General features: G+C 40.2%; 2 protein-coding genes across 2 annotated transcripts; one reads left to right on the plus strand and one right to left on the minus strand.

Moving 5' to 3' along the window:
- Positions 1 to 3,240: 3,240 nt before the first annotated feature.
- On the plus strand, positions 3,241 to 13,395 carry LOC115582590 (extensin). The gene is made up of 5 exons (XM_030418626.1): positions 3,241 to 3,511; positions 7,037 to 7,125; positions 9,409 to 9,502; positions 9,999 to 12,231; positions 12,337 to 13,395. The coding sequence occupies exons 1-5, from the start codon at positions 3,433 to 3,435 to the stop codon at positions 12,428 to 12,430; spliced, it is 2,589 nt and encodes an 862-aa protein (XP_030274486.1). The 5' UTR covers positions 3,241 to 3,432; the 3' UTR covers positions 12,431 to 13,395.
- Positions 13,396 to 13,912: 517 nt separating this feature from the next.
- wdr77 (WD repeat domain 77) lies at positions 13,913 to 17,864 on the minus strand. The gene is given in 11 exon segments (XM_030418627.1): positions 13,913 to 14,824; positions 14,917 to 14,985; positions 15,071 to 15,087; positions 15,089 to 15,180; positions 15,265 to 15,336; positions 15,908 to 15,965; positions 16,177 to 16,247; positions 16,592 to 16,641; positions 16,745 to 16,886; positions 16,978 to 17,163; positions 17,402 to 17,864. Coding segments are annotated over 11 exon segments (1,011 nt in total). The 5' UTR covers positions 17,511 to 17,864; the 3' UTR covers positions 13,913 to 14,679.
- Positions 17,865 to 18,219: the final 355 nt, after the last annotated feature.

Consider the following 18,219-nt stretch of genomic DNA (forward strand, 5'->3'; position numbering starts at 1 on the left):
GTCATCCAATGTTTGTGGAGATCTTTGAATTAAAGAACAACTCCACCTAATGGTTGTGCTTCAGAAAAAAAGGGGGTTCACCAAAGTGAGTAGGATTCAGCCTCTTGAGACCAGGAACTTCTGTACACAATTTCATGGCAATCCCTTCAACGTTTATTGAGATATTCCCGGTTGGGGCAAAGTGGCTGACCGGCCGACAAACCAGCACTCCTGTGACAGAGCCACACTGCTTGCATGGCAAAGAAAAAAGAAAACCCTCTTCGAAATGTAATTATATATCGTTAAAGTATGACTGATTATATGTGGAGATGTTATCTGGTCTTCTCCATCACTGGGTCCTGGTCTTTAATGTCAGTGTGTTGTTATTGTCTTGCAGTACTAATTGAGGCCACAGATGGGTTAAATGTAACCCAGAGGGCCTTGGCATGTAGAAGTTGGGGTTGTCCCTCGCTCAACACAGTTAATGTGTTACTACATGAACTCAACCTCACAGCGAGGAGGTCACTGACACATCGGGGAACAGAAAAGGTTATTGTACCTCCATTGGAGCTACACATAGAGGAGCCAACCATTAAATGCAGAATTTAATATTTTCTGTATGTAAAGGTAACATTGATTTGAAAATATTTGGCCATATTCATAAAGCTCTTTTCCTTCCAGTCTTCTCACTGTCATCCTAAATGATCTCTCAGTGTACCCTAGTTTCACTGGAGGAGTGGAGTCGCTGTGTTTCTTTAGACACATTTAAAGCTCCTCCATCTGCTGTGACTGCCGGTCTGTTGGACTAGAGAGCTCACAACTCGTTATGCTCCATAATCAGGTACTCATTAAAACAAGCAACACAGAGGCACACACAAAGAGCAAGCATTGGAGCCTCTTTCTAAAGAGAAGTAGTCCTTAATGAAAATGAATGCTGCCTTCAAATGACAGATCTGTAATGAACACACCGTAACTGCTTATATTGTCTCAGCGACTACATTCTTCCACCCAATGAATCTGGCTCTGCCTTCATCTCTGGTTTCATTTACAATTAAAACGGACTCATGACGATGGAATGCAAAATATTTATGGTCTTTTGTTCCTTATTTCCTTTTACTGTCTGTGTGAGTATATGGCAACTGTGAGCCCAATGGAGTCTGGATGATTCGTGGCTGAATGGAAATAAATTATGGGAATAAAAGGTGAGGATACAGGAAGTTGATCTGAAAATTCTGTTTATGGTGGACCTTTTAAGCTCATTAGGCCACTTTTATGTTTCACTAAACTTGTATCAACTATGTAAAGTGGCTTTATTAGTTCACATGCAATTAAAAAACATACAAACTCTCATCACATGCCTCTTCACTCTGAACGTGACAAATGATTAATTGCCACATTCATGATGAGATCGATTAATTGTTGAACATGCCAATGAAGGCCATGACTGCTATAACTCACATTTTATGATATAAAAAAGTATGTTCAGAACAGGAAAGCAGATAAAGTGTTAAAGGCTCTTGCCAGCACATTCTTCACATTTCAGCCAGCATCAGTAGATGTGAGGATTGAGGAACCGGATGGACCAGTCTGGTTTGTCTCCAGGACAATTGAGGTTTAGGTGTGACAGACAGACAAAGACTGAGTGTAACCAAGGGGGACGAAAAAAAAAAAAAACAATTGATTGGCTAGTCCATATATCTCAAAAATCAACTACAGCTGTGTAAAGCATGGAATGGATTTAAAACAACAATATGTAACTTTTTTTTTTTAAACCTTAAAATGAGAGTCTTGTAAAATGGAGCATGGCACTCTGTCTGTCCCACTCTGGAATGTTAAATGTTCTCAGAGCATCAAAAGTAAACACGCTGTACCTATTATATATTATATTTTCAGATGATTATTTCTATCGTCCTTGACAGTCAGTACCAGCAAACAGTTCTTGATATCAAGCTATTAGGGAAGAAAGTAACCACACTGTTAACCTCGGCAACTCCTCAAATAAAGGTCGCTGCTTAGCTCAGATGGACATTGAGTGAATGTTGTTCCTGTCTTGGGTCAGCGAGCTCTGAGCCTTAGAGGCTTCTTGATCCTCTTAAGCCGAGGCTCCTCAACATCATATTTACAGTGATCCTGCTTAAAGTACAAAGGTCACATGCTTCACCATCCTTTAGTAAATAACACCATGGTGTCCAGGTAATATCTGAGCGTTGACACAGATTTGTTTGGAGGATTAAAAAATATATTCATGTTCAAAACTCAACCATAGTTAATAAATACTTGAGTAAATACCCAGAGGTATAAATATGACACGTGTTGATTCGTTCTGATAAATGCTTAAAGAGGAGAACATATCTTGACTTGAGCTTATTAAAGAATTCATTTTAGATTGTTTTAAGTGCTGCATGGTTTGGCTCCATCACTGGTTTTTGATATTTTTCTGACCAAATGTTGTCAGAGGTTCCCGGTACAGGCTCAGGACAAAAGGGCGATCATGCGTTCACCATACAAACTCCTGATCACTATCAGATTAGTCTGTGCCACAATGCAGAAAGCTTTAAAACCTGCCTGTGTGAGCAGATGTTTTTAATTTTGGAACAAATACTCAAAAAAATGTATATTGTTCTTTTTTATTTGTTTTGTTTCGCATTTTTGTCGATTACGTCCATTTATGCAATTAAAACACTAAATGAAATACAGGTAACTCAGAACAGTGTGTAACCTAAGTATAGAACACGAGTATATGTCCTTTATCATATATAAAGTTATGAAACACTATAATTCGGACTTGAAAGTGATAGAGATAGAGTATAATAAAGTTTAACCCACTTATTGTCTGTTTTATGACACATTTATAGGCCCTAAACATTGCATCATATTTGCTGTGAGCGTGCCACATAAATTAAGGCACTTCTGGCTTTTCATCAAGGGGCTAAACTGTTCCTGAACGTGTTTATGATCATCCAATCCTCCTCAGCAGCCTTGACCCACAGTGTTTTGAAGAGTTTACAGTGATGACAGACTCACCTCAGGGCCGAGCAGTGACATTCTGGTGACGTTAAAGCGAATCAGAGAGCAGATCAGCTCGTTCAGGTGAGATTTATGCTGGAATGTGTGCGTGTGTGTGCGCAAATGAGAGCCGAGGCCTCACCTGTAGGAGTGTATAAAAAAAAGAAAAGAAAAAAAAAAGCAGGGAGGCACAGTGAAAGCAGAGTGGGCGGGCCCAGCTCCATTTTCTCTGTGTGTCCAGAGAAGTTTGAACCAAATCACAGGATTCAGGTTCACCTGGTGCGTGCGCGGCGGTGCACCTGTCGCGACAAGTCCAGCTCACCTGCCCGGCTTGCTCGCCTTTACCTGCTCGGATTTACCTGCGGATCTACGAAAAAAAAAAATGTGTCCATGATTCGTGCCTGAACCTAAACAGTCGTATCTTCACATCCCCACTCATCAACAACCATGAAGAGAGGAGCGTTCAACTTTCTGGGTCGGAAGAACCAGTCCCTGTTCGACACCAACATCAAAATGACCGACATGGGTGAGTCCACTGACCACAGGGCCTCTGTAGACCTCTAATGTACGACAGGTACATGTAATCAGGTAATCGTTCGACTGAAGCATAACACGACCTTTGTACTTGACATGGACACAAGTCTGTCTCCGCGAAGACTTGACAGCTGCTGATCTCAGAGAAAGTCTCCCCTCCGTGTTTGAGTGTTTTCCATGACATGCTGTGATGAACAGGTAGCAGCAGGTATCATCATGGGAATGTGATTCAGCCAGCAGAAACCTGTTCTTAAACGTCAACGTCCCCGCCTGGTAGATCTGGGTGACCCTGCTGCACGTCTGCCTCTGTCCTTCACACGTTATGAGATCTACTTGTAGTTTTGTGTTCTGGTTTAACTCTAGAAAAAAGTCCAAACTTGTGCAACTGAATGAATTCAAGTTCCTTGCCTGTCAAACAATCTCAGATACACAACAGTATTAGTACACATATAACAGCAGTGTAGTAAGAAGTACCCATAAGTCATACTTAAAAGTAAAAGTAAAGATCCAGTGTTAAAATAGTACTTATAAAAAAATACTTTAAAAGTGAAACTCCCTCATACAAATAGTGCTTGAGTGAAAGTCTTAAAGTATCTGATATTAAATCTAGTGAAGTATCAAAAGTACAAGTAAAAGTAAATGTACACATACATTCACGTCTATGAACTGTAATCTATAGGTCAACCAGTTATAGAGCAGGCTGATTACAAAATCACTATTCAGTACGTTTCTGATTATTGGAATCAGTGTTTATTGTATTATTTTCAAAAAGTGTTACTTCGGCTCTGATACGATACGTAATCTGTAAAGTAACTACTGGCCAAAGTTATCAAATAAGTGTAGTGGAGTAAAAAAGTGAGCCCCACAATAAGCACTTTTTGGGGCCGATGCTGATATTAGGAAGGGAAAAGTTCCAATATCCATATATCAGCCGATATATCTACAACTTTTTTCCAGAGATCTCTCACATGTGTTTTACCAAAAACAGACAAAGATAATGCAACGAAGAACGATGGCAGGAGAGCACTCAAACAGTAAAAGTCCATGGAAATGTAATAATTACAAATGACACAAGCATCTTTTCTCAATGTGTTTCTTTAAAACCAAGACGTTTACCTATCAGCCGATATCGACAACTTATACAACGATATGACATATCTGTAACAGGCCAATGTTGGCCGATAATATCAGCTAACTCATATATCGCTCAGGCTCTAGTGAGAAGTACAATATTTGCTTCCAAAATGTGTAGTGGAAGTAAAAAAAATTTAACAAAATGGAAATGTAAGTACAGTTCTTATGTAAATATACTCATCCCCTCATTGTATAACAGCATGTACACGTACTGTACTAACAGCTGAAACTGTAAACTGTACCTATCGATTCTTTCTATAAGTGATTAATAATTTAGTCTTGTGTGCTCATCACAATATTCTAAAAAGTTTTCTCAACACTACCAAACCCGAAGTTGTTAATTTACCGTCACAAAGAACAAATAAAAGGAGCTAATCCTCACATTTAAGAAGCTTGAACCAGCAATCTATTGACGTGCTTTCTGGAAAAACAATGAATCAATTGTGAAAATAGTTGGCGAGACATTGTCTTTTGATTGACTTTCTGATCAATCAACTAATTGCGGCAGTTCTAGTACACTGTAAAAGACTTTAAGAGCTATTATACATTATTAAATGCTGAATCACTGTTCTTCTCTCTCAGCGTAAACGATTAAATAATGCAGTAATATTGCTTAAATGCAAATCGACCTTTAGAAACCAGGAAATCGCCACTTAAAAGCCGATACCACAATATTAGGGTAACGCATTCCGGACAATAAATACTCTGACGTATCAGTTTACTGATAAAACCTCTCGGCTCTACGTGACATTAGTTCCATGTGATTGGGAGCAGGAAACAAGTGCTATGCAAAGCTGCAACATGAGAGAGAACATTTGTCTATTTAAATCAGGCAGGTGCACAGTAAAGGGAAACTAATCATTTGGTTAGACTGGTTTCACACCACAGCTGACTGATGCTTTCATATTGTTGAGCCCTCAGTGGTATTTTAATTGAAGCTACGCCTTCACTCAAGTAAGGGACTCACAATTAGATTTCCTTGTTCATAACGTTGAGCCCTTTTGGTCGCTCTTTTCTCAGCCTCGGTGATGTGTTGTCATAGAAGGCCGACTAAATGGCTCGCGGTGACAAGCTTTTTTCATCAGTCACTTATTGGACAGACAAGACGTCTGACACAGGAATGAACAGCAGAGGAATGCACGGCTTCTAAATGTCTTTCCTCCAAGCAACCGCAGTGACCTCTGATATTATCAGTTAGTTTAGCAGAGTGCATCTTTCAGCTGTCCCTTTCTGGATTTGTTTGTACTTTGACATCTGAAGTCATGTTTAGCTCATCTTCCCTTTGGTTCAAGGAGCACAAAAGTGAGCTCAAGACTATCAGGCAAAACTCTAGGGCTAAGTGATATGACCTGAAAATGATGCGATATTTTTAGGCTATTTTGCGATGCACGATATATTTCTCGATATCTTTACATAATCAAATATGGCAACATGTTTGACCAATTACCTTGATATTGACGTTGTGGTAAATAGTCATCAATAACATGGATAAAATGATGTGGGTAAAGGCAAGCATTAGAACAAGTAGAACAGTCTGTTAGGTTCAGAAAATGACGCAAGTTCACTGTAATGCAGCTTTTAAAACCAGGAAAAGGCAACATCGATGACATATCACGATATAACTACATCCTAAATATAAGATGATATAAAGTCTCATACCACAGTTAACAACAAAACACCCTAATTTCCACTGACATTGAAGAATTATATTAATATCTCTTTGCCACTTTAACTTCAGATTTTGCAGGATCATTACACTCACAGACACGATAATGCCAGTTCTGTTGGAGAGAGTGAATACAAATACAGATCAGTTCATTAAACCCAAGTTTAAATGTTAATGACATCAGTGACTTCTGTTGCCATCATAACCAAGCTTTCATTTCAGCACAATGGTGAAAGATAAATTCAGAATACAGTCAGCTGCCCATAGCTATTTAGTAGTCAACAACAAAGCTAACTGTAAAAGCACAGTGGATCATTAGGTTGAGTGACAACTACTAAGAGGCCACTCTGGTTTGTATAGTATCTCCTTATCTCTGCAATGAGTAGAATGTGCTAATCTTACCTGAGAGAAGAACAATGTACAGGTGGACTCAGTGCAGTGAAACATTCTCATGAGTCTTTTTTGCATTTTTAGAAATGTACGGACTTCTGGAAAAATATTTATAAATACTATATAACGTTGCAGACAAACCAGAGTCAGCAGTAATGTGAGTTTGTTCTTTTAAATTTGCCAAATATCTCTTCATCTGCGTCTTACACTTACCCCATTGTTTGTCCTCTCTGAACAGAAACTGAATGACTAAAATGAACTGAAACTTGTCCCGCAAACAAAAGACTTCCAGAGGATTAAAATCTTTGTGCTTTTTTATTCCTTCAGACAATATGGAGCTGGTGCTGGGGTCAGCTGCGATTCCTGAGTCAGGAACTGCCAGTGTGCGGGCCAGACCCACCGTCAAGCATCACACAGTGAGTTTATCTGTAATGGTGCATTTACTCATGATGTTCACATTTACCAATAACAATACAAGTAGCTATGCTTCTGAATAGTCTCTACCCTGTTGTTTACCTGCAAATGTAGCATGACTTTATCTTGACCTCCCGATCAGCAGAGCAGAACAGATGCAAATAAGCTGATAAAGGGCAGTTTAGTGTGTTTGAATCTGTGTCAGCTCAAATAAGCACAAAGCCAAGATAGGTATGAATCATAGAACATTGTCCGTGCTGGTGAATACATTCTACCAAGTGTTAAATTAATCATTTGTATTTGTAATTTTTTCAAGTTGAGCAGTGGCGTTGATGGACTTTGGAAATGTTTGTGTTTGTTTAGTGAAAGTCAATTTCCCTTTTAAGAATTAGAATATACTCTCATGTGTGGATTCTTCTTGAAAGATATGCACTATGACTGTGATTATACGACAACTCTGATATTGTCACAACAAGTTGTCCACAATAAGGAAGGCGTCACTATCAACGTACACAAGACAAATCTGCAATCAAGAGGAAGTCATAAACAGTGCAGTGCTTTCAGGTTTTTCCATTTGCATTCAAAGGTGCTTTCAACTTAATATAATTTTAAAGGACATATTTTGCAAATGTGTGACATGGTGATCTTTTCTCTGGGAGAGGAGAGTATCGCCTGTTTGTGCGGACTTGTAGGCTTTTTAAGTTTCAAAATCTTTTACATGCACAAGACCATCAAATCATATCTAATCAAAAGTATATTATTCTAGTAATACTTTATCACCTTTTACTACTAAATGTAAACGTTACCATGTAAAGGAGTACTTTTATTTTAAATTTAACTTAAAAACTATATTAGCAGGCTATATGACTGTCAGGCCTTCCATTATGTAATCATGATGTGGATACAAGCAAAAGGCTCATCTCCGGTTCACACACCTCGAAGTTTGAAGGGAGTGTTCTTTGAATGCGTCTGTGGCATGTGTTGGATGTGGCACACCCATCAGCACACGGGCAGGACAGCTCAGACTACTGCGACAGATGAAAGTGAGTCACAGCGCAGTGAACAAACAAACAGAATCAAACTGGATCATGCGCCATCTTTACCGACACGCCTCAGCTTTCTTAACTATCCAACAAGCTACATGAATGCGCTGTCATCATAAGCAAAGAGAGCAGAATCTTTCTCTTATTTTAATTCTAAACTTGCTGCAACTGGCAGCTGTTTGACTGTCTGGCATGTGGATTGTTAAAAAGTACACAATAGTGGATTGATTCTATACATAGGAACTTTATGATTTGTGTAGATGTGTTACATGCATACAAATTATTTTTATAGATCTAAAAATCAGTATCTGAGCCTAATTTCAAAGACCTTTTGAAGCAAAACTGGTGTATTGTTGCTTTATTCCATGAACAGATTTCTCAGAAAACCTGTAGCATAATAATGACAAGAGGCACAGTAGTAAAGAAAAAGTCTTGCATTGCTGGAATGATTTCTCTTGACCTTTTGAAAGGCACATACCCAGTTCACTCTCTGGACTTGTATAGTGTCAACATAGTCGGTGTTTATTTTTGGTGGCGTTTGGGCCGTGAAGAATCAAAATCTCCCTCACGCTCTCTCATACACACACAAACACACACACACACACACACGTACACAACACAAAAACACAGGTATCTAAGCAGTGACAGTGTGCAATTTTCTCAGCCAGGCCCACTTTAGCACTAGACAATGAGAAGAATAATAGGTGTATCCTCTGATTCACCAAGTGCTCCTCATGACTGAAGTATGTGAAAGTGTGAGGCACAAAAAATTATCCTTTAGAAAACTCCACCTCCAGTTTAGTCATGGCAGAACTAAGACTGAGCTAAAATAGAGTTGTGATGACAAACAAGAGTTTGCTGATGCTATCATGCTGTCCCTTATTCACAATTTAATGTATTTTTGTTGCAGAATAGTAAGTTATGAGTTTTATTTCCTATTGCCTTTTTTTGCACATAAGGCAAGACCTGAGAGCTAATGCAATTAGCGAGTATTGTTCTATTGATGCTAATGATGTACTGGACATGCTGCTCTTTTTCAAGGAGTGTTGAGGGCTGTGTTAGTTGAGAACTGGTTTGATCACTTAATTACTAAATACTTGCCAGAAAAACAACAACTTTGCCTTGAGAACAGGATGTAGTGCTTGGCTCATGTGTACTCATGTTCTTGAACCATGCTTTGTTTCCTGTGTTTCAAATGTTGAAATATCAACATTCTGATGGTGTTTGTTTTTTTCCTCACAGTCCTCAAGTTTAGACAGTTTTCAAGGATATGCCGTCCCAACACCCAAAGTCCCCATCCTCCCCCCTGTCAATGGTCCAAAGATCAATGGTTCAGGTGAGCATCGACCAACCTCAAATATGCGCTTTAAGTTTAACATGGCAAATGCTAGAAATCTATTATTTACACACTGATTATTTGCGGCGCCTTTACTCTGACTCAGTTGATGGATCACGGCAAGGGTTAAAAATTCAGGGCAGGTAAATGTTTGTCCAGGCAGTTGTGCAATAGCCTGCCTGCATGCTTCACAACAGCCATACCAGATTGCAAGAATATTTACAAGATGGGAATGTTTGCATTTATATAAAAGAAGTAGATATCATTAATTCCTCGACTTATGAAAGATTATCACATTATCAAGCATCTGATCACATCCAATTCAATTTAGGAGTATTATTATCTTACTGACATGCTTAAAATGTATCACATAGTGCTGAATACTTCTACAGTGAGGTAATGTGGGAAACTAGGGACAGCAACACATGTTGAATACTGTTGTTCCACAGTGTGTAACAGCACTGTTTTATCAGCTATTCTCTCTTCTTTTTTCCAGTCAGCGTGTCCAATGGATCTGTTATATCTATACCTGGCCTCGTGGAAGAGGAGGAGGAAATATTTGTTCCTCCCCCTCCCTCTACGGCACCTCCGCCCCCGCCCTCTTTTATCCCTCCTCCAGACTTCATGGGTGACCTGAACAGCCTAGACCTGGCAAACCTCCAGCCTCCTTCCATGCCTGCTCCAAAACTGGCACCGTCTATGGCCGAGGAAGACTTCACCATCTTAAAACCGCCACCAATGGCTCCGCCAAAGCCTCCATCTACTTGCTCTAGTGGCTCAGCATCATCCATACCCATTTCTAGTCCACCAGTTCCTGATTATCCTAAATTTGCTCCACCCCAGCCCCCTCCTGAAAAGCAACAGAAAATTTATAAGACACCACCTCCAAAACCGATTAGACTGTCCTCTATTGCTGCTCTTGACTCCCCACCACAGAGTCCTGCTCCACCTCCCCCTATGCAGACACCCACACAATCCACCTTCAATCCCCAAAACACTGCAAAGCTTTATAGTAGTCCGAAGACTGCTATTCTAGGGGGGCATGAGGATCAGGACGCAAGACCCAAGCAGATGTTACTTCTGGAAGATTCTGGGTCTTCCCAATGTGCTCCCGTGGTGGTCCAAGTGGATGGGAAAGCCCCAAGTGAAGTGGCTGCAACATCTAAACCAGTTTCCAAAGATATACAGGAACCAAAGGAGAACCTTCCAATTACCCAACATTCTCCTTCACCCTTGCCTGAGCCAAACAAGGAAGCTGAAGCAGAGACAGTTTCAGCACCACCAGAGGAAGACAAACCTCTCCCAACTATACGTAAGACATCGCCACTGCTTAAAAAAGTGAACATTCCTTCAGAACCCAATAAGGACAAATTTGAAGTAACTCCAAGTCAAGGCCACAGATTCAGTCCGATATTAGATCGTAAACTACGCAACCTCAAGGGAATGGAAACCAACGGGCCACGAGAAGGACCTGTAGCTTCTCCACTTGCTCTTTTAATGGCAGCTAAAGAAAGAGACAAACAAAGAACGACTCTATCTCTGTCGCGGGAAAACAGCAGCAAAAACACAGAGCGGCCTAGTGCAAGCATTCAACCAAGTGACTCAAGTCCCAATTCCTTTATTGTCACCCCAAGGTCCAGCTCATCCTCTTCTGTAACATCGCAAGACATGATACAGGACAGTCCAAAGCCAGCCAGTCTTGTGGAACATACACAAACACTTCAGACTTCACAAAAGTCCAGTAGTCCTGCACTGGTGAAGGATCAGATGCAGTTAAACAGTCCAGCTCTCAATAGCATGGCTGCATCCCCAAGAGTGCCCAACCTGGTTGCACAGAAACAAAATGCAGAGCAGGGTCTGTCAACGCTTCAATCTACAAAGGATGTGAATAATAAAGAAGAGTCAAATATGCTGTTACTCCCTCCGCCTCCAGAGTTTGATGATTTAGATGCGATTATGGAGCCCCCTCCTTCGATCCGTCCACCTGACCCTCCCATGAAGAGGGCCCCAACACCAACCATGATCCCTCCTCCTCCAACTCATGTTCCATCTCCTCCTCCCATGAAGGCCCCCCCAATGCCATCTGTGATCCCATCTCCCCCCACTTATGTTCCATCTCCTCCTCCCATGAAGAAGTCCCCAACACCATCTATGATCCCTCAGCCTCCAACTCATGTTCCATCTCCTCCTCCAATGAAGAGGGCCCCAACACCAACTATGATCCCTCCTCCTCCAGCTCATGTTCCATCTCCTCCTCCGATGAAGAAGGCCCCAACACCAACTGTGATCCCTCCTCCTCCTCCTCCTCCTCAAGTTCCATCTCCTCCTTCAAAACCTAAACCCCAAGGACCCCCAGCACCACCTAAACTCCCACCACCGGCCATTGATGTCAAACCAAAGCCCCAAGACCAGACAAAACTTAAGATGGCTCCTTCTCAGCTTCCAACAAATCTTTCACCCAGTCAGGCCACACTCCTGAGTATCTTACAAAAGAAGATGTTGGAAATGGACCACAAAATGGCCCCAATGAAGGATGCAGAATCCAGTTCAGATGACTGGGGCACCCCTTTGTCTGATGAGGACAGTAAGGTCCCTGTTGTCCCCAGGGCCACACCACAGAGTAGGAACATCCCTCCGGTCAACAAAGCAGCAACCCTGAACTTGCGGGAGCTGGAGGGTAAAGTGAGCAAAAGATATCAGGATACATCCTCAAACAAAGTTTCCACCAGGTAAGACTTCCACTTTTCAAGTATGCACCTTCACTTCTTGAGACAATAAGCCCAGTGTTTAGCTTCAGTATCCATTAATGATCATGAATGTGTTCTTCTTTTCAGCAATGGACCATCAAAACATCAGTTTGGTAAGACCTTTACTGTTCGGCCTGGAACCAAACAGCCCATTACTCTTGTCCGTCAAGGGGAGTCTTAATGAGATGTGTTAAAGAGACAGGTGTTCTTCTGTTTAGCACAGCTTGCACGTGATTGGATGATTTGATTTTGCATCAGAAGGAATTTGTACAATGGAAAAAAAAAGCACTTTGAACAAATGAGCTACACAAATGTGGTTTTTAAATGTTACCAATTTCTCATAACAAGTGTCTGTTAAGTTCTGGAAGTTAGGAGTCTGAATGCATTGCTCAGTTTCTGGAGAACACACCAATACAGTCAAATCATGTTTTCTTTTTTATACATTTTATTTTTGATGTGTCAGTCAGGTGGAACATTTTTTAAAAAGGTTTTTATTTGGCTGCTGCTGTGTATTCAATGTAGCGATTTATGTTGCAATATGTCGCCTTTTTAAACCAGAGCTTTTAATCAGTTTCAATACCACATGGGTAATATTGAATAAGTAGTAAATATATGCTGAGTGAAAATTAATCTACAATTATAACAGATTTATCTGAAATGTATCTGTAAAATACAATAATAGTGTACAATGTAATTATTGTTGCTCATGGTGTATTTACATGTCCCATAACTGAACTGTTCTTTCACTGTTACATGTACGCTGTATGTAGGACCCATTGGAACAAAGCTAACAGTTAATTCAGACGTATCAGAGGATTGTTTCTCATATTTATTGATTTAGAAAATGTTTTCTCATCCGTGTAATATTCTACTGCAGTAAAATATTGTCAGCGCACCTTGACTCATGTTTTATGCTGTACATATCAGTTTGTATAAGGTTAAAATAGAACCTAGATACTATAATAAAATACTCATTAATAGTTACAGTTATATGTCAAGTTTGTATAATCAATATATTTAAAAAGTCAGTGATGGTCTTTAAGCAGAGCTGTTTATCAACACGAAATTCTGTCCAACAGCTCTCTAACTGGAACATAAATCCAAGCAGTAAACCCCAGCATGTTTGAATAAATGTGTTTCAGCTTTTGTGTGAATATCAAGATATCTTGGTCAAGAAACATGGTGCTTTTGGTGTGCATATGAAATAGACCGTAAAATGGCACAACAGCTGCACTTTAGTTTATATAATTGGGGGAAAGGTGGGGAAAGATTAGGAAAGCGCCAAAATTTAAATCTGCAGTATCTTGAATAACCTAAAACATCTTTTCTCTGACATGGTGATAGAACATTAAATAAACCTGGCAGATCTCAGCATCAGTATTAAAGCATTTGCAACTATATCCTAACTTAACAGCTGTGTTCTGTAATGTAATTTTTCCTATTAATCCATTTGTCACTATAAATGTAGTAACTTTATAATGACAACACCAACTGTAGCAATGGTAAGGGGCTGCTGCTTGTAGTCTAATGGAGCAAAGACAATGTTCCTCGACTTCTGAATGATGAAATAAAGAGGATTTCTCCTTTGATTATACTGGTAAATGAAACATTTTAATCCAAAAATTAACTTGGCAAGATAATATTATGAAAAAACAGCATTCCATTAAAGTAGGCCTTTCGGTTTAATTGCTTCAATGCTTCAACTGAATCTCCACAGGCAACAGCATTTTGGTAGGTCAAGGGTATTATATTGGCCATGTTGTGCATGTGATGATGATTATGGCATCCAAGACCATTCCAGTTCACTGAGTCAGACCACAGATTAGCTATGACACCAGACCTGCCACTTGGAGTGAAAATCACACATGTAATCTTGTTAACTTCTGAGCCGACCGCCCACACATAAACACACTTCCCTCTTTTGACCTGGTGAATGTGGTCTGCGTCAGTCATGTAGAGTCATCAGTGTAAGACCTTTACGTCAACTCTCATAAACAGAATATGCCGTTATTGTCATTCTTGGACATTCAAACTAGAGTTTCTTCATATGGTGGTGTGGCTATTGTATAAAACATTTCAGGAAACACAAACAAATATGCTCTAAAATGCTCTGGCTATTGCCGCATTAAGTTACCTTTAATGTAAAATGATGCAATACAAATTGGTTTCCTAAAGTGTAGTTAGACATGGACATTCTATACAGTATGCAAGAAGTGAATGGAGAGAAAACGTTGCAGAGTAGTAAAGCACCAAAGCCAGGAACAGGAGAGCTAAAGTCCAAAAACTGTGCACATATCTGCAATACTACATGACAATGAACACATAAATCCATATTTCCTGACTGACATGGTACATTTTACTACTTTAGATATAGATGGACACCCCTCAAAAATAGGGCAGGGGGGGGGGCTCCTCCAAGGTATGTTTGGTCTAAGTGGAGTTGGGAGCTCCAGCATCCGGACCCACCGTGTGGTGAAGCACAAGGTGATCCCATCCTACAGTTGTGAGAGTGTTGGAGCCGCCTTGGAGCCAGCACACACCTTTCACAAAGTCCTGGTGTTGCCGATCTCTAAATCTACAGAAGAAGAGCACATGATTAGTATTTTTAATTTTTGTAATTGTACAGCCGACTAACCAGTTGTTTTACCATGAAGCTCAAACACTCACATTTCTTGCATTTCAGAGTTCAAAACAGCAAGGGAACAATCGTCACTTATGGAGGCTACCATGGAGGCACTGGGAAGGAAGAAAAAAAGGAGTTAGAAATATTACAGAGGAGCAATGTAAGAGCAAATTATAATATGCCAGGTTTATAGTTTACCTATGTGTAGAGAAGGCGAAGCCCAGTAACTTTGCGGCTATGGACAGGCTCCATCCGGGCTGGCTCTGTTCCCAGGAAGTCCTTCACAGTCACTTTGCCCAGCTCATCACCTGAAGCACATTAAGCATGATCAAACACGCAGGGACTGCCAATTTAATTTCACTGTCACTCAATAATCTGCTTCTGGGCCTTACCAATAGCAATAGTGCTTCTGTGATGGGGGTGCCAAGCTACAGTGGTAGGGGAGCAGCTGAGGGTCCCTACATCTGAGACAAAAACAAAGACATCTTTAATGTACATGATAAAAAAAAAAAAGGATTTCTTGACATTAAAGGTGCACTATAGTTTACAGAAAGAAAATTTCAAAATCAGAAGAGATTGATCGTCATTTCCTGATTTTTCTTATGCCTAAACAACTAAATAAACGAACCCTCTTTGTTATGACCTTAAGGTCAGCCCTTACACAGTTTTATTCTGTTTTACTTTGTTTTTATTTGGCGGACCCTGCCACCTTTCAAGCTTCATATAGTGTTCTGGGGACCATATTCTCCTCTGAGGACAGCTTGTTTATTCAGTTATGGAAAAAATAAGTTTTCTGAGTTTGTATTATTAACATTAATATTGTAAATATCAAAATTCTTAATTCTGAGTTTGAATTTCTTATCCTATAGTCCCTCTTTAATTATAAAGGCAGACTATTAGATTATGGGATCCACAGTCACAACATAAAGACATACTAGGTAGCTGGTTAGACACTTGTCAGCAATATTACTTCTCCGGTGAAAATTTTAAAAGTTTAAACCTAACTTTTTTTTAAAGCTTGGACATGTTACTCACCTATTCTAGAAGCGGGTTTGTTTGGCTTCCTCCTGTCCCACATCAGCACCCGACCATCCTGGTGGATAGAGAACCACAAGAGGTTGAGTTTGAATAAAGTCTCACAGTAGCTTTCTTGTGTTACGAGTACGACAACAAGGAAAAATCTGGTTGTCGTTATTAATCTGCACATTTATGCAGTATACAGAAAAAGCTGTTCCATTCGTTTCTGTGTGTTTTTGTTGTGTTTACAACCCATTACATACAGTAAAATGTTTATTAGTACTTACTTGTCCACAGGAAACGAAGAGGGATTCGTCTGTTGGACTGCAGGCAACACAATTGATGGGTTGTGTGTGCGCTTGAGGAACAAAAAAGTTCAGAGAAATTCAGTTGAGGTTTTAACAATCTTTATCAATCACCATTTTCATTTTTGAAATTACTGACATGCCTTGCTGTATTCTTCCAAATTATACTTGAACTACACTTACAGTGGAAAAACTCAATTTATATAGTAACTAAAATGCTTCAAATTTATTCAAATCCCCTTTAAAATGCACATAACAGGCAACTGAACAATGGGACATGTGTTACCTATTTATCTCAACTTAAGTAAGCTCAATGACAGAAGCAAAAAAAACAAAACACCACTTCCCATCATTATTATCTAGATAGTCTGAGTGCAGCTTCAGGATGCTCCCTTACCATGATAGGTATTGACAGCTGTTTCCTGACTGAGATCCCACACTTTAACTCTGTAATGAAGAAAGGGAATAATCATGCATTGCAATGAAAAGGGGGTGAAAATAATAATAATTAAAATGGCTGTGTACACATCAGTATAGAAGAGGGTCTAACCGGCAGTCCATGCTGCCAGAGACAGCACTGCTGGATCCGGTAACCGGGCTCACTGTGGTGACAATGTGGTCATGGTCATGTTTGGTGAAGCGATTCACTAGCAGGCGCTCGTCCTCCGCCAGCTCCCAGAACTCCAGGGCACCTGCACAGGACCAAGTCAAACAAAATCCAGTTTAACACTCAAGTCTTGCGACCAGTGCTTGGTTGGTGACTGTTGTGATTCTGCTCCTCACCTGAGTCTGATGCGACAACAACACCCTTCTCTGATACCCATTTGACATCTGTGACTCCAGCCTCGGTCTGCACACCAGCTTTGCAGAGTTCCTCATTAGGGGCCTCTGCAGGGTCACTGAAGATCCACACAGATCCCTGCCAGCTCCTGCCACTGAGGCTGGAGGCACCTAGCAGCAGAGTTCCATCTGTAAAAAAGAGATATTAACAGAGAAAACATTAAAACAATAACACACTGGCTCATATTAAAGCTGCGAAATGCAAATGGTCTGACATGTTAACTTATCAACAACAGAATGAAGACCGTCGCTCGGCTTTTGAGCATGTGCACAACTGTCATAAACAATTTATTGGTATACATTTTAGCGGAGTGTATACACCACGTGTTATCCAAAGTAACCTTCAGCTAGCAGGTCTGTTACCTACCTGCTCTGTATTGCGCCGCGCACAGATGCCTCTCCATGCATGCAGGAGCATTGGGGGGTATGTTCCACCGATTTTCCTTGATCATGCTAGTATCCACTGCGCTTTTCATTCGGATAATGCACTCGAGTCACCCAACGTGATTTTTCAAACACTTTTAATGCTATTTATGCGTTAGCTAGCTAGCGTCACTGTTTGACGTACGGAGACACCACAGTTTCCGTCTTTGGTTTATTTGGGAAAGACTATTTATCGTATCCTGAAACAGCAATGACGCCCGTGTTCCGTTAGAGACTGAAATATGTGATGTAGCTTAACTGTATCCTGAAACAGCTTAACTAACGTTTCAAGAATGAATGGACGAGTGAACGGCCGGCAACACATGGAACCGATGAACATACACTTCCTGCCCCGTTCTTCTTCGTGGATGGGGGCCGCTTCTTCTTCTTCTTCTTCTTCGTCTTCTTCTTCTTCTTCTTCTTCGAGGTAGTTGGCTTCAGTGGTGGCGCACGAGTGCCATCTCCTGGGCGAAATTATTTATTTTATTTTATTTTATTTACTTTTATTCTGTTATTTTAAAAAAATGTTATTCTATCTAATTTTATTGTATTTAGTCATAAACAATATACACATAATACATCTGTAGGCTATAATCTTTCTAAAAAAAACAAAAAAATAAGAAAACAAAAACTTGGAACCCAGACGCTTGAAGAAAAAAAAAATACATCAAATAACACAAACAATAAATATCGAAATATACACAGACATAGACATCTCCTGCTTGTCCTCAACATTCATTACACCATTTGAGTAATGATTTG

This window comes from Sparus aurata, chromosome 6 (assembly GCF_900880675.1).
Source record: "Sparus aurata chromosome 6, fSpaAur1.1, whole genome shotgun sequence".
NCBI classification, from domain to species: domain Eukaryota; kingdom Metazoa; phylum Chordata; class Actinopteri; order Spariformes; family Sparidae; genus Sparus; species Sparus aurata.

Excerpts from the sequence above, each read along its gene's own strand:
- LOC115582590 (XM_030418626.1), top strand. The coding sequence starts at position 3,433 with ATGAAGAGAGGAGCGTTCAACTTTCTGGGTCGGAAGAACCAGTCCCTG. Across the intron at positions 3,512-7,036 it reads CATCAAAATGACCGACATGG|ACAATATGGAGCTGGTGCTG; the intron begins GTGAGTCCACTG and ends TTATTCCTTCAG. Across the intron at positions 12,232-12,336 it reads TCAAACAAAGTTTCCACCAG|CAATGGACCATCAAAACATC; the intron begins GTAAGACTTCCA and ends TCTTCTTTTCAG.